Source organism: Mesocricetus auratus, unplaced genomic scaffold (genome assembly GCF_017639785.1).
Source record: "Mesocricetus auratus isolate SY011 unplaced genomic scaffold, BCM_Maur_2.0 Super-Scaffold_100006, whole genome shotgun sequence".
In the NCBI taxonomy this organism is placed as follows: domain Eukaryota; kingdom Metazoa; phylum Chordata; class Mammalia; order Rodentia; family Cricetidae; genus Mesocricetus; species Mesocricetus auratus.
This window is the reverse complement of record NW_024429190.1, coordinates 70783397-70796706: the sequence shown is the minus strand read 5'-3', so window position 1 is coordinate 70796706 and position 13310 is coordinate 70783397. Positions and strand designations below refer to the sequence as shown.

At 46.4% G+C, this 13310-nt stretch overlaps 1 protein-coding gene and 1 long non-coding RNA gene across 2 annotated transcripts in view; one reads left to right on the top strand and one right to left on the bottom strand.

Moving 5' to 3' along the window:
* The window catches only part of Fras1 (Fraser extracellular matrix complex subunit 1), a 400187-nt gene extending 395324 nt beyond the window's left edge, over positions 1 to 4863 (bottom strand). The window contains exon 1 of the mRNA XM_040747451.1: positions 4677 to 4863. Coding sequence (XP_040603385.1) covers positions 4677 to 4749 — 73 coding nt within the window. The 5' untranslated portion in view covers positions 4750 to 4863. The remainder of the gene's footprint in view (positions 1 to 4676) is intronic.
* A 944-nt stretch (positions 4864 to 5807) lies between these two features.
* On the top strand, positions 5808 to 12843 carry LOC110340540. Its single transcript, XR_002382333.2, has 3 exons — positions 5808 to 5968; positions 7273 to 9731; positions 12571 to 12843. It is a non-coding gene; the product is annotated as an uncharacterized LOC110340540 (long non-coding RNA).
* The last annotated feature ends 467 nt before the right edge of the window (positions 12844 to 13310 follow it).

The window sequence follows — 13310 nt, the reverse complement described above, 5'->3', positions numbered from 1 at the left end:
CCCCACTCCGGGATGTCTATGGGGAAGGTGATACTCAAAATCTAATCCCACAGGGGAGTGGAAATGCAATATATTTGAAACAAGAACCTATGATAATACATTACATATCTATATCTACTCACAGGTAGTGATGGAAACCAAAAGCTGCAAAGTTATCGTCAGTATCAATCACGTGGAGCCTGTAAAATCTTAGGCCTGAGAAACCCAAGAAGGGCCACAGGTTCTCAGAACCTACTGCTATCTCACCAATAGCATAAATTTGGGGATATGTAAACTTCTTCAAAGACAAATGCTACATGTAGGGGCTGTTTTCCTTGTTCCCTATGATGTCAGAATCCCCAACTCCCACCAAACCTAACAGGATGTAAGAGCTCTCAATAAAGGTTTTCAGAATGAAAGATGGAGGGAGGCTATGTGGATGAAGAAGCCAATACTACGGTCCTTCTCCAGTACTGAGTCTTAAGCATTAACTGCCTCACCAAAGGAACTCTCTAGCCAAACACACTGCTGATATACCTGTAAATAAAACAAAACCCCAAACAAATGGCCCTTTAGGAAGTAATATGTTAAGAGTAGGTTCAGGAGAACCTAGAGAGCATGTGGGATTAGCCAAAGTCCCACCGGGTGGGGATTGGTAATGGGACACACTCTAGGTCTCTGATGGTATTTCCCAATGCCACACCAGCTGTCTATCTGGTTTAAACTCATATAATTTCCACATGTGAGCACAACTCAAGATGAGTCTCCAGAAAATGATGCTACAGTTTCTCTGATTCAGGAAGCAGCCATGTTTGAAGCCTCCCTGTGACTTCTTGATTTTATTAATTCCTCAAATCACAGTTTATCAGCTTAGCAATCTTGAGGCAATATTCAGTAACACTGCCAACAACTTGGATATAAAAATTCATCTTTCTCTTGTTGCTTAAAGATAAAAATTTAGAACCTGAAAGTCTCAGCAAAATTTTTTTCTTGTCATGCTGAGTATTGAACCCGGGGCCTTGAGCAAAAGCTCTGTCGCTGACCCATAGCCCTAACCCCTGACCTCTCTCTCTTTTTCTATAATTAGAAAACATATTTAAAGCTACCACCACAGAGTACCTTCCTCATTTAGTTAGCTAGTTCATTCAAGGTCAGCCACTTAATCATGGAGGCTGATCTATTTAAGTTAATTGAAAAGAATGTTATTTGGAAATCCCTCTTCGTACTGGAACTCTTGAGAACTCACTGCATTAGGAGCTGAGCTGGAGACGTAGGAGTTATTGCAGGTGCCCTGAGCTCACAGGCCAGTGAGGAAGGACTCACTAGAGCAACTATAACTGTGGGAAGAATTAACTGGAGTACTATAAGCCTTCTCTGTTGTTGACTAAGAAGAAAACAAATTCTTCCATGGGCTGACAGGTCGAAATGTGACAATACAGCCCATCCAGCAGGGCACATTAGATGACTCATTTTGAAAATCACTCCCTGGGTCAAGGGCCATATGTTTTCCAGCTCAGTCTCTTGGGTTGTTTTGTTTGGTGTGGGGGGGTGTTTTGGGTTTTTTGGTTTTTGGTTTTTTTGTTTGTTTGTTTGTTTGGTTTGGTTTGGTTGGTTGGTTTTTCTTTTTTTTTTAAATCAGTGTAATTTTATTTCCTAAATTTGTGAACATGTATGCAAATTAAACTTCATGTATGCAAAATAATTTTATAATTTGAGGACTTAAAATACAAGCAAAGGAGAAATGTTATTCTTGTTGCATATCTACACATTTTAATTACTTTCCCCAATACGTGTCTCCAAAATAAAAGTAAATAGTTTCTAATATTAAATTTTTAATTTTATGATTTTTGAAACATTGTCATGTTATCACAGTTGAATGGTATCTTTCATCATTGTATGTGGTTGGCACATTCAGTTGTACTTTAAATATGGTTTATAGCATCTTGAATGGTTGGGATGTCAAGAAAACACACTAGTGAGAAACAAAATTAGAGTACATGTGTAGTTGTTTTTCATTCTATACTGTACTCTAACATTTACAGTTACTGTCTTTCTCCCTGTGATTTGCAAAGTCTTTAGTATTTACACAGGCAGAATGCCATTGCATTATTTTTTTTCTTCTTCTTAATTTAAGTTAGAAACAAGCTTGCTTCACATGTCAATCCCAGCTCCCTCTCCCTCCCCTCCTCCCCTACCCCCCCTACCAGATCTCCCAGTCCCTCACCCAATCTCCACTCCAATCTCCAGGGAGAGTGAGGCTCTCCATAGGGATCTCCAGAGTCTGTCATTTCATCCAGGACAGGACCTAGGCCCTTCCCCAAGAGTCTAGGCTGAGAGAGCATCCCTCATTGTGGGATGGGCAGCCAAAGTCCATTTGTATGCCAGGGATAAATACTACCCAAGGCCCCATAGATTATCTAGGCCTTCTCACTGATACTCACATTCAGGGGATCTAGATCAGTCCCATGCTTTCCACATAGTCATCAATCTGGGGTCCAAGAGTTCCCTCTTGTTCAGGCCAACTGAACAAGTCTAACACTGAACTGACTCCTGGAATCCAATGACAGAAAGGGATACTGGGCTGGTTTAACCCACAGAAATGGTTTTGGTTTTTTAAGACAGGGTTTCTCTGTGTAGCTCTAGCTGTTCTGGAACTTGCTTTGTAGCCCAGGCTGGCCTGGAACTCATGGAAATCCACCTGCCTCTGCATCCAGAGTGCTGGGATTAAAGGTGTCTGGTGCCAGTGTCTTAGTTTTAAAGAAAAATAAAGTAAGACGTCCCAAAGCAAAGGCTTTATCAGGCAATAGCTGATTTGTGAGTGTAAGACCATTATCACAGATATGAACAAAACATATGAGCTAGAGCGTGTAAAATGCTTAGCATACTGCAAGGAAATAACATGTGCTCAGTAGATGTCTGTGTTCATCCATCCAGAGCTAAGCATGGGCTGGCCAAGAACTCTGACACATCTAGCAATCTAGGATCTAACTATGAGCTCATGCAGACTGCTCTGAAATCGGATTCAAAGTTCTCCAAGAATCCTTGAAGGACTAACACAGACACACACACACACACACACACACACTGGCAGTTCATAAACTTTGCCAGCTATATCTACCAACCCTCCAAAGAGCATACCCCACAGCCTCTTAATAATAATGGCTTTTGTCATTTCAAGAGATTTGCTTCTGAGAAACAGCATTGTTCCAACTGCCCCCTGGTGAGCAATCCAGGAGTGATAGCATGTTTTCTGTGTTGCTGGGTTATAATTTTTAAATAAGAAACTGCCACCAAGTGAAACTGTAATTTGTCTAAGTCCTAAGTTAAAGTTTGGGGGGCCTGGGCTGACTCTCCCATCTGGTTAATTACTATAATTAAAATTTCCAAGTTTTTTATAAGTATGCATACATGTGTCTATACATAATTCTTAAAAAAAAAAAAAACAGATTGGTCACAGTTTGAAAAGAGCTGCACAGTCCCCAGGCCTGCTTTTCCTGGGAATAGTACCCGTTGACATAATTTCCACGACTATATGAGGTGGCGCCTTAACTCGTGGGGAAAGTCTGCGCGTGGGTTCCCAAGGCCAGCTGGCTTACTAGGAGAAAGGTGGTATGGAAGAGAGGCGCCACGGCTCTGGAGACTGGAAGCCCACCTGAGGTTTTTGTCCTCCTGCGACCTCCAGTCGGCCACCACTTCGTGCGGAAGGTGCAGGGGAGGTGACACGTGCACAGTACCGCCTATATGATTTGCAACTGGGCAGGTGAACTCTTTCCTGCAGCTGGATGAATCCTGAATGGAGCCGGGAGAAGAAACAGCCCAGCAGTGGATGAAGTCGTCCCCCTCCAAGCCCGCCACTCCCTTCCCCCTCCATAAGTGCTAACCCTGACACTGTCTCGGCGGCTCTGAGCAGGTGAGAGCTCGCTGCGCGCCAGAGTGGGGGGAGGGGAGGGACCGGCGCCAGACTCAGCATGTCAACCACCCCCCCAACTCTTGATTTATTAACTGGTTCATTATCTGAGCCGAGATTGCGTACGCTATCCTGGCGACAACACCCAAGTCTGCTTTCTCTTCCCCAGCTCTAGGGGAAGTGGAACCCCTCTCCCCTCAATGAGAACCCAGGGAGAAGAGAAGAGCCTAGACCCTTATTAACCACTTTTCCCACCCCTGGAGAAGCAGGCAGCCTCATGCTCTCTCGGTGCCAGGGAAGATTTATTTCAGAGCAACTGAGTCGTCTACATCCAGAACAGTCTAACCCACTACTTACAAAATCTTAAGTGCTCTTTAAGTGGGAGACTTATTGGGGCGAGGAGGGCAAAAAGAACGATGGGGCGAGCTTGGGTGAGGATTTTATGTTTCACAGGAGTGAGAGCAACTACTCACTCCTTACCTAAGCTCCATGTAGCTGCTTTTCCTCCAGGAAGGGGTAGGGTAGAAGTGGAAGGAAGATACACTTTTAGAAATGTCACCACAAGAGGCCACCCACCCACCCCAAAAAAAGGAGAGGGGCCGTGACGGGCTGTGATTTGACCTCAAGAGAAACCAGGAGTGGGGGGTTTCAGGAGACAGGAAAACCCACTCCACGTCCACCCCTCGCCCCAATTCAGGAACTTCCACCCACAACACTCGAAAAGCGGCTGAGTATTTTAAACCGCACGCGACGGAACACACAGACACTCGGCACCGCGCCTTTACCTTACCTTCGCAGTGAGGCAATACTGCAAATTCCGCCAGCGCTAGGGCCACCCCGAGCCACGCTTGGAGGACACTCATCGCCGCCGCGGCACTCTCGCAGGAGGAGCTCAGTGTTCAGCATCCAAGAACCTGCTCTGGCCAAACCCCAGGCTGCGGCGCCGGGAGCCGGGACGCGCGGACAGTGCCGGAACGCGGGCTGCTCCGCCGGGAGCCGAGCTGGGGAGGAAGAGGGGGGTGGACCCGAGAAGGATGCCGCCGCCGAGAGCAACACTCAGTCCGGAGGCTCACCCGGCTCTCCAGCAATCAGATCAGCCACCAGCGGGAGCTGAACCTGCAGGAACCAGGCAAAGCTCTGCCCGCCGCCAAGGCTAGCTGGAAAGTTGCGGGTCAGCGGCTGCTGGGATCTCGTAGCGTTCCCTCGGGCTACACCAGTTCCTCCAGAGGTCCCCGACTGGCGAGCTGCAGGCGCAGGTTTCTCCTCGGCGGCTTTTCAAAGTTCTCTCGGCACGCCCCCCGTCTGTCGGCGTGCTGTCGTAGTCCGAGGGGGTCGCCGCGATCACGCCGGGCCGGCCCACTGCAGCGCTCAGGGAGCTCGACCGTGCAGGGCTGCTGGCTGCAAACTTTGTGAGGCCCTGCGGGAGCTCCGAGACTCCGGGGCGCTGCAACTGCACCGCGCCGCCGGGCTGCTGCAGGCCAGAGCTCCACAGCGAAGGCGTGGGGGGCGCTGCTGCCACTTTCTCTCCCCCGCCCCTCGCCGGGAGGAGGAGTGCCGAGGGGCGCGGCTTGCTCCACACCGACGCCCACCTCCGCACGGTGCAGCCAGGAGCCGCGCTGCAGGGCGGAGGTGCGATTACCCAAGTGGGGGTGGAGCAAAAATTGTAGAAAGAGGCTGGAGAAGACCCCGAACTCAATGCTCCTAAGATGAGGGGCCTGGAAACGCACGAGATAAGTTCCCGAGTGGATCCCAGCATTTAAAGCACACACGCTCCTCCTCTCTCGCCTCCTTCCTCTCTCCTTTGCTGGGTGTGAAAACGGACTCAGAGATTCCAAGCTTTGGCAAAGATTCCAGAGAGTCACGTGGGGGAGGGGGAGCCGCCGTGAGGTGGGGGTGGGGGAAGCCGAGAGGGCAATCTGATCCCCTTATTCATCCTGCAGGAGTTGGATTGGCTTTGTCTGGGGCGGGATCAAAAGTGGTCACACCGGTGGGCGGGGTAGAAATAGGAGGTTAGGTCTCCATTCAGACTCTGTTGGAGGGTCCTCGAGCCGGGTCCACACCCACCCCGCCTGGAGAAGCCAGGTAGGCACAGGGTGCTCACACCCAAGTCCTAACTGCTTACCTCTCCACCTCTCTGTTCGCCCACGGAGCCTGGAGCAGACCTGGTGGTCTTCTTCACTTCAGGGCCCTCAAGGATTTTGCCTGCAGCCTAGAAGTCTTTTTTTAGGCACGTGTGTTCTAGGTTGAGACTTCCACAGTGAATACACCTTTCGAGCTCTCTAAAAAACTCAGTCTGAAAACACCACCCAGTCTGGGTGGGTCCGGCTGCGCCCCCAGATGTCAAAGCTTGGGAAGTCAGTGTCAGGGCAAAAGCCTTCTGGTGTGCCCACTTGAAGAGTGCTGGGGCCGGGGTGGGGGGGGGGGCGCTTGACTTCCAGCCAGGACTGAGTGATAGCTATTTTTAGAGAACTAAATAAAAATAGCTGGCCCAGGTTTAGTCATTTTGATCTGGGGATGACTAAATGGGAAATATGCAGCCTGGGTTCCCATGGGCCTGCAGAAAAGATGCCCGGGTTACCTTGGCACAGCTGTGATGGTTAGACCGTCCGGAAAGGAATTTGAAGTAACACTCAACCCAGAGCTGTGGATGGGCAGGGATCCTAGTAGCTTCCGATATTCCTGACCAAACTGGGCAGGTCCATGTTCTAAAGCACCTGGACTCCTAGCTTTTTAGAATAACTAGATGACATGAAACCTGAGGGTCCCTGTAACTGTCACCACTTAGCCAACAGCCACAGCATGGGTGAACTTGAGATAACCTAGGTGTGGTGGTGGAGTATTCAGGGGACTAGGAATTGCCTGGCTCTCCCTCAGTGGTCTCCGGAGCTGTTGTGGTCCTAGGGACAGCAGCGTTTTTTATATGTGTCTGGAGCATATATAGGGGCTCTGTAACATGGTTGGAATAGCGGACTGAATTAAAGCAGTAGTCATCGCCCTCAGAGAGCAGCCACCACTTGGGTGGGACCCGAGTTCCCTGCCACCTCCCCTCTCTTCACTTAGAGGTGGGGTATTTTCTCAGGCAAGTGGAAAGTGCTTACAAAAGCAGGGTGATGCCTGAACAACAGATTGCAGCCCCTAGCCTCTCCTACTTTGTAACCACTGCCGATAAGGAATAACTTAAGACAGTTGGTTTTTCACTAGAACAAACTATTTGATTTCATTTTTAAGAATGCCTACAATTATGGCACTCAAGGGGGGCTCAAAACATTTTATACTTGCTAAATGAAAACAATCTTTTGTTAAGAAACAGACGTAAAGGAAAAGGCAGGAGCATAGCATTACCAATTTCTCCTGTCAGATAAATTTGTTGTATTTCTTTATCACAGCCCCCTTCACCAGCTCCCATGGGCTTCTCTCTACACCGGTAGCAAGCAGTCCCAGAGTTCCCACTCCAAGGTCGCTGAGTCTCTGCTGACAGATGAGTCTATATCCTCATGCTCCTGCTTCATGTACCCACATTGGGAACTTTTGTTACTATGACCCACAGTAACTTCTCAGATCGGCCGGCCCCGTCATCATATTTCCACCGCCTTGACACTGCTCACCTAGTAGGTAACACATACTGTATACTTTGTCCCTAACACAGGATACTTGGCCCATGACCCTGTGAGGTGGGTACCATTATTATTCTCACTGACAGGTAAAATGACTGGTGGCCCCAAGTCAGGCAGTTAATTACGACAGCACTCTAGAACAAACAGCCCTACCTACTATATGAGTCAGACTGCCACATCTCAGGATCTTGGCACAACAATTTGTCTGTCTATCTTGTCCCCAGAAAATGTCCCCAGCACATTGTTCCCTGGACATTAATGACTCCTTCCTGTAGCTAGGCCATCGTAGCATATATAAAACTCACTGCTGCACGGGGGTGACAAAGGAAGCGCCATCGCCATTCCTCTTGTAGTCCAAGAATGAGCTGCATGCCCCCCCTCTGCCCCCACCTACTACCTACCGGGAAGACTAGGCCAAGGACACATAGGGGAACATGTGGGAGTTTATGTTCTCACTGTGCTGCTTCGAAGAGATCCCCTGCCCTTACCTGTCTTAGCCTTCCTTAACCACACCATCAGCAAGGCTACAGCAGGACCTCTACAGCAGGACCTCCGGTGCTGCCACCAGGGCTTTGCTGACCCTTGTCACAGAGTCTGCTGTTTGTCCGCACTATCTTTCCTGCTTTCCTTCTCTACTTCACTGACCCCTTCATTTCTATCTCCCTTCCCTCTGTCTTCCTTCTACACAACCATTCTCCTCTTAAGGTCCCTCCTCGGGTCATGTCCTGCCTTGGGAGTTCGTGCAATTTTAGTGTGCTTGTCCTGTTTTATCAGCTGCAGCACGTGACAATATCTGTTGTTACTTTTCTCTGCTTCGTGCCCTTTAGAATTAGGGACTGGAGAAGTGTTTTAGTCAGTAAAGGACTCGCTGTGTAAACACGAGGTCTTGAGTTTGGATTCCAATCATCCACATTAAAAGCCAGGGGTGGGGGGAGGGAGGCTCTGTCCTACCACTGCAGAGGCAGAGGCAGGAGTTTCCCTGGGGCCTTCTGACCAAGGCCATTGTGACCAAACTGGGGAGTGGCAGGTCCAATGAGAAAATAATGTGGAAAGTGATGGAGAGAACATAAGCTATCCTATGACGAGTGTTGTACGGATCTGTATTTCTTTGCTCTGGGGGTGGGGGCACCTTTGTTTATCTTTCTGTATCTGCTTGTTTCTGTGCAGAAGTTTTGCATTTCTCATACAGTCAGTATATTAATCATTCTCTACCACTTCAGATACTGTTTTAGAGAAAGGAAGAGGCAATTCATTGTTTTGGGGGAAATACGTTTCCTTATCAGTATCATTTGAAATGCACGCAAGGTTAAACCGAAGAGAGCAAACCCTCCAAGGTTTTAAAATGCGTTTCTCTGTTTGATTTCTCTTGCTCCAGGTAGCTACCCAATTCTTGAACCTTGTTTAGACCATACCAATTGTCTTGGACAAGGTTTGTTTCTCATTGGTTGAATTTCCTGCCTTGGCAGTTGTTAAATATTTTCAATACTTCTTCTGTGCCTACCACAGAAGAAAGCCAGGTATTAGAGGTCGCTGAAAAGGCCAAATGGCAACAGCCAATAAAAAGAAGGCATGGAGAACATCTTAACACATTAATCAATTTCTTTCTTGTGTTAAGTTACACTGACTTTGGGTTTTTAAGTAAAACCTTAACGAATTTGCTCTGTCCTATGACCCCTTTCCTTCCTGGTTTTCCAGACGTCATCTTTTGTTCTCTAGATACCTGAGTACCTCCTTCTTCTACCTAGAACACCCTGAATAGCCACAGGCTGACATTTGCTAGTTAGGAATGCATGGCAGTCAAGGAAATAGGCAAAAATGACAGAAAAGTGTATTTTCATTTACTAACTACTTAGCTACTTTTCTCAGCTGAATATTCCCAGTTGTAACTATTTCTACTGAAAGACCTGAGAAAAGGACAGATATAACAAGGAAAGGAGAGAAAGAACACAGCAGGAGAGGACAATTTAGAATGTGACTATAGGTGGCGAGCCACATGAACCCAACCTGTGTCCCCAGTGCTGACCAGCAAGCTCTAGGACTGAATGGCTGCCCTGCGTGGCTCTTATCAGGCTCTGATCTGGTTTTCCTTTTACAGGCCCCCATTGCTCTCCTTTGGGATGGAAATGTTTACCTTGTACTATTGTATCTGAGTGTTTTATTTTTACAGCAAGGAATCTGCCTCAAACTTCAGAGCAGACTTTGAACTTGGACTTCAGTAATGCTGTTAACTGGTAAGACCATAAGGATTCTTCAGGGTGGGTTGAGAGATTCTTTTTTTCTCCTTTGTCTTTTGAGGCAAAGTTTCACAATGTGTGCCAAGAAGGTCTGAGACTTAAGATCCTCCTGCTTCTTCCTGCCTGATAGTGGAATCACAGGCAAGTACCCCCATACCCACACATTGGAGATGGAGTGGCCCTTTGGGATTCAGAGACAATATGTTGTGGTTTAGATCGTGAACATTCCCCAGTGATCATGTGCAGAAGGTCTGGTCCCCAGTTGATGGTGCTACCAGGACAAGGCAGAACCCTTAGAGCCAAACCAGTTGGAGCAAGTTGGGTTCTTGGTGTTTATCCTTAAAGGTTTTTCTGAGGTCCAGGCCCCTTCCTTTCACTCTTTGCTTCCTGGCTGCTGTGAATTCAATAGCTCTGCTCCAAGAGATACTCCCTATCTGGTGCTCTGCCTCAGCACAGGCCCCAGTCCTTGGAGCCAAGCGGCCAACAGTTGACACCTCCAAAATCAAGAGTCAAATCAGCCTTTACCTCACTAAAGTAGATTCTCTCAGCCTCCTGCCCCCACCCAGAGACAGAAAACTAACACCACAGGATTTCCACACATGCTGCTTTGGGGTCATGTAAGGAAATATTCCAAAATAGACATTACATCTGCCCCATCCCAATTTATACTATCCCAGTATCTCAATGGCCTATTATATAGAACGAGTTGGACAAATTGTGAGACCTCTAGATGAAGGCACAGTGCTGAGGCCCCCCCAATTTAAAGCCCCAAATATGAAATGCTCCCAAATAGAAATCTTATATGTTACAACATAATGTCCCATGTGGAAATTCCACACCGACCTCATGTGAGCAGCAAGGGTATATTTATAAAGTGTATACAAAACAAGTGAATTTTGTGTTTAGACTTCAGTCCTAACCCAATTTGTCACTATATATATATATATATATATATGCATATATATATGCGCCAAAAAATACAAAATCTGAACCCAACAGCATTTCATATAAGGGATATTCAATTTGCATTATATAATAATTAAAATGGGCATTTTAAGCATCTATTGGAGGCACACAATTCAGTACACAGAAGTTTCAACATTTTGGTCATATACATATATTCTTACACACATGCAAACACATGTGCATGTGTACATGTGCACACAAACAGATACAATCATCCTTAAAAATTGTACAACAAAATATTATTTCTGAGATTCCAGGTAACTTTTTTTTATTTTAATTTTAAATAGCTTGTTTTACATGTCAATCCCAGTTCCCTCTCCCTCCCCTCCTCCCGCACTCCCCTTCCACCCTCCCTCCCACCCTATTGCCAAATCCTTCCACATAGGGGATGTCTAGAGTCTATCATTTTACTCTTGGTAGGGTCAAGGCACTCCCCTAAGAGTCCAGGCTGAGAGAGCATCTCTCTTTGTGCTATAGGCACATGAAGACAGATTGTATACCAGGGATAGACACTGATCCACAGCTCAGAGCCCCATAGGTTGTCCAGGCCTTCTCACTGACACTCACATTTGGGGGGTCCAGATCAGTCCCATTCTGGCCTCCCCACTGTCGGTCTGGGGTCCAAGAGCACTCCCCTGTTCAGATCAGCTGTCTCTGCTGGTTTTGCCAGCCCATTCTTTGCCAATTTGCTCATCATTCCTCTCTCTCTGTCACTGGGTTCCTTGGGTTCAGTTCAGTGCTTAGTTGTGTGTTTGCCTCTGCTTCCATCAGTCCCAGGATGAAGGCTCCCGGATAGTTATAGACATCAAGTTCATTATCAGGAATGGGCATTCGAGGTGGTCCTTCCACTATTGCTTAGCTTGCCAATTGATGTTATACCTTTAGATCACTCGAGGTCACTCTGGTGCCTGATCTGTCTTCGATCCTATGATTCCCTCTTCCCCCTATTCTACCCCCACCCCCTCAACTTCCTGTTTCCCCATGACCAACTCCCTTCCTCTTTACCCCCTCTATTCTTCCCAGGTCCCACTACCCCCCCCTCGCCCTGTTCCCCATCCATTCAGAGGATCTTGTCTCCATCCTCTTCTCTTGGGTATTATGTATATATGCATATCTTTTAGGTTCTTTCCTGTTTCCCAGACTCTCTATCTGTGGAAGTGCAGACTGGCACTATCCTGATCCATATCTAAAATCCATATATGAGTGAGTACATACCATGTTTGTCTTTTTGCGACTGGGTTACCTCACTCAGGATGGTTTCTTCCAGTGCTAACCATTTCCCTGCGAATTTCAAGATTCCATTGTTTTTTTCTGCTGAGTAATACTCCATTGTGTAAATGTACCACATTTTCTCTATCCACTCTTCAGTTGAGGGGCATCTAGGTTGCTTCCAGGTTCTGGCTATTACAAACAATGCTGCTATGAACATAGTGGAGCAGATGCCCTTGTTGTATGAACCTGCCTCATTTGGATAAATGCCTAAGAGTGGAATTGCTGGGTCTAGTGGTAGATTAATTCCCATTTTCCTGAGGAATCTCCATACTGATTTCCAAAGAGGCTGTATGAGTTGGCATTCCCACCAGCAGTGGAGGAGTGTTCCTCTCTCTCCACATCCCCTCCAGCATAAATTGTCTTCGGTGTTGATTCCAGGTAACTTTTCATTCCTCTCTTGAGCTTACCTGGATTTTCATTCTTCTATACTGATCACATATTTACTTTTGCAGTGATAATGGCATCAAGGAGATTTTTTAACTTGGCTTCATAGATTTAACTCTTATCTACAGGAAGTAGAAGCTGTATGTTAGAAGATAATCAGGGTTAGTTCATCTTAGCAGCTTAGTGATGGTTATTTGTCTTGTTCTGCTTTCAGGAGACACAAGTGTTCACTATCATTTTCTGGATACTCAGATATCAAATTTTTACCAGGTCACCCACAAACGGATTGAGCCACATGACTAAATCTAGCTCCACAGCGTCCAGTACAACAGCAGCAATCACACATGACTGCTGAGTCTAAAAAAGAAGTTTGTCCACACTGAGAAGTACTGCCTGGTGAAATATGGTTGACATTCCAAACACTTGGTAAAAAGAAATTGCAAGTCAAAATTAAAACACTTTGTGTTGTGTTAAGCACAACGTGTGATTAATGCTGATATTATTCAGGTGTGATGGTGTACAGCTGTAAATAATGCCCCACTGAGGAGGCAGAAGCAGGAGGCTTGAAAGTCTGAGGCCAGTATGGGCTCTATATTGAGCAGCTGTCTGAAAACAATACCTCTTCATTTTACTCATTTCTCTTTTTTTTTTTTAGATAAAAGGCAGTTACCAGAAAATTAGGTTATGTGTTCAATATAGACCTGTGAAGTAGTTTAAAAATAAACTGATAATATCAAGCATTGGCAAGGAAATAAAGCAACTCAAACTCCCATAAATACTGGTTTGTTAATGGAAAATGAAAGCCAATCTGGAAAACAGTTTAATGGTTTCTTATGAAGTCAAATATAAACTTACCATATGACTTAGCTGCCTTACTCTTAAATATTTACCCAAGAGAAATTACAGCCTGTTATATTCATACAAAATTCTTTAGATGACTGTTTAAACTGGCTT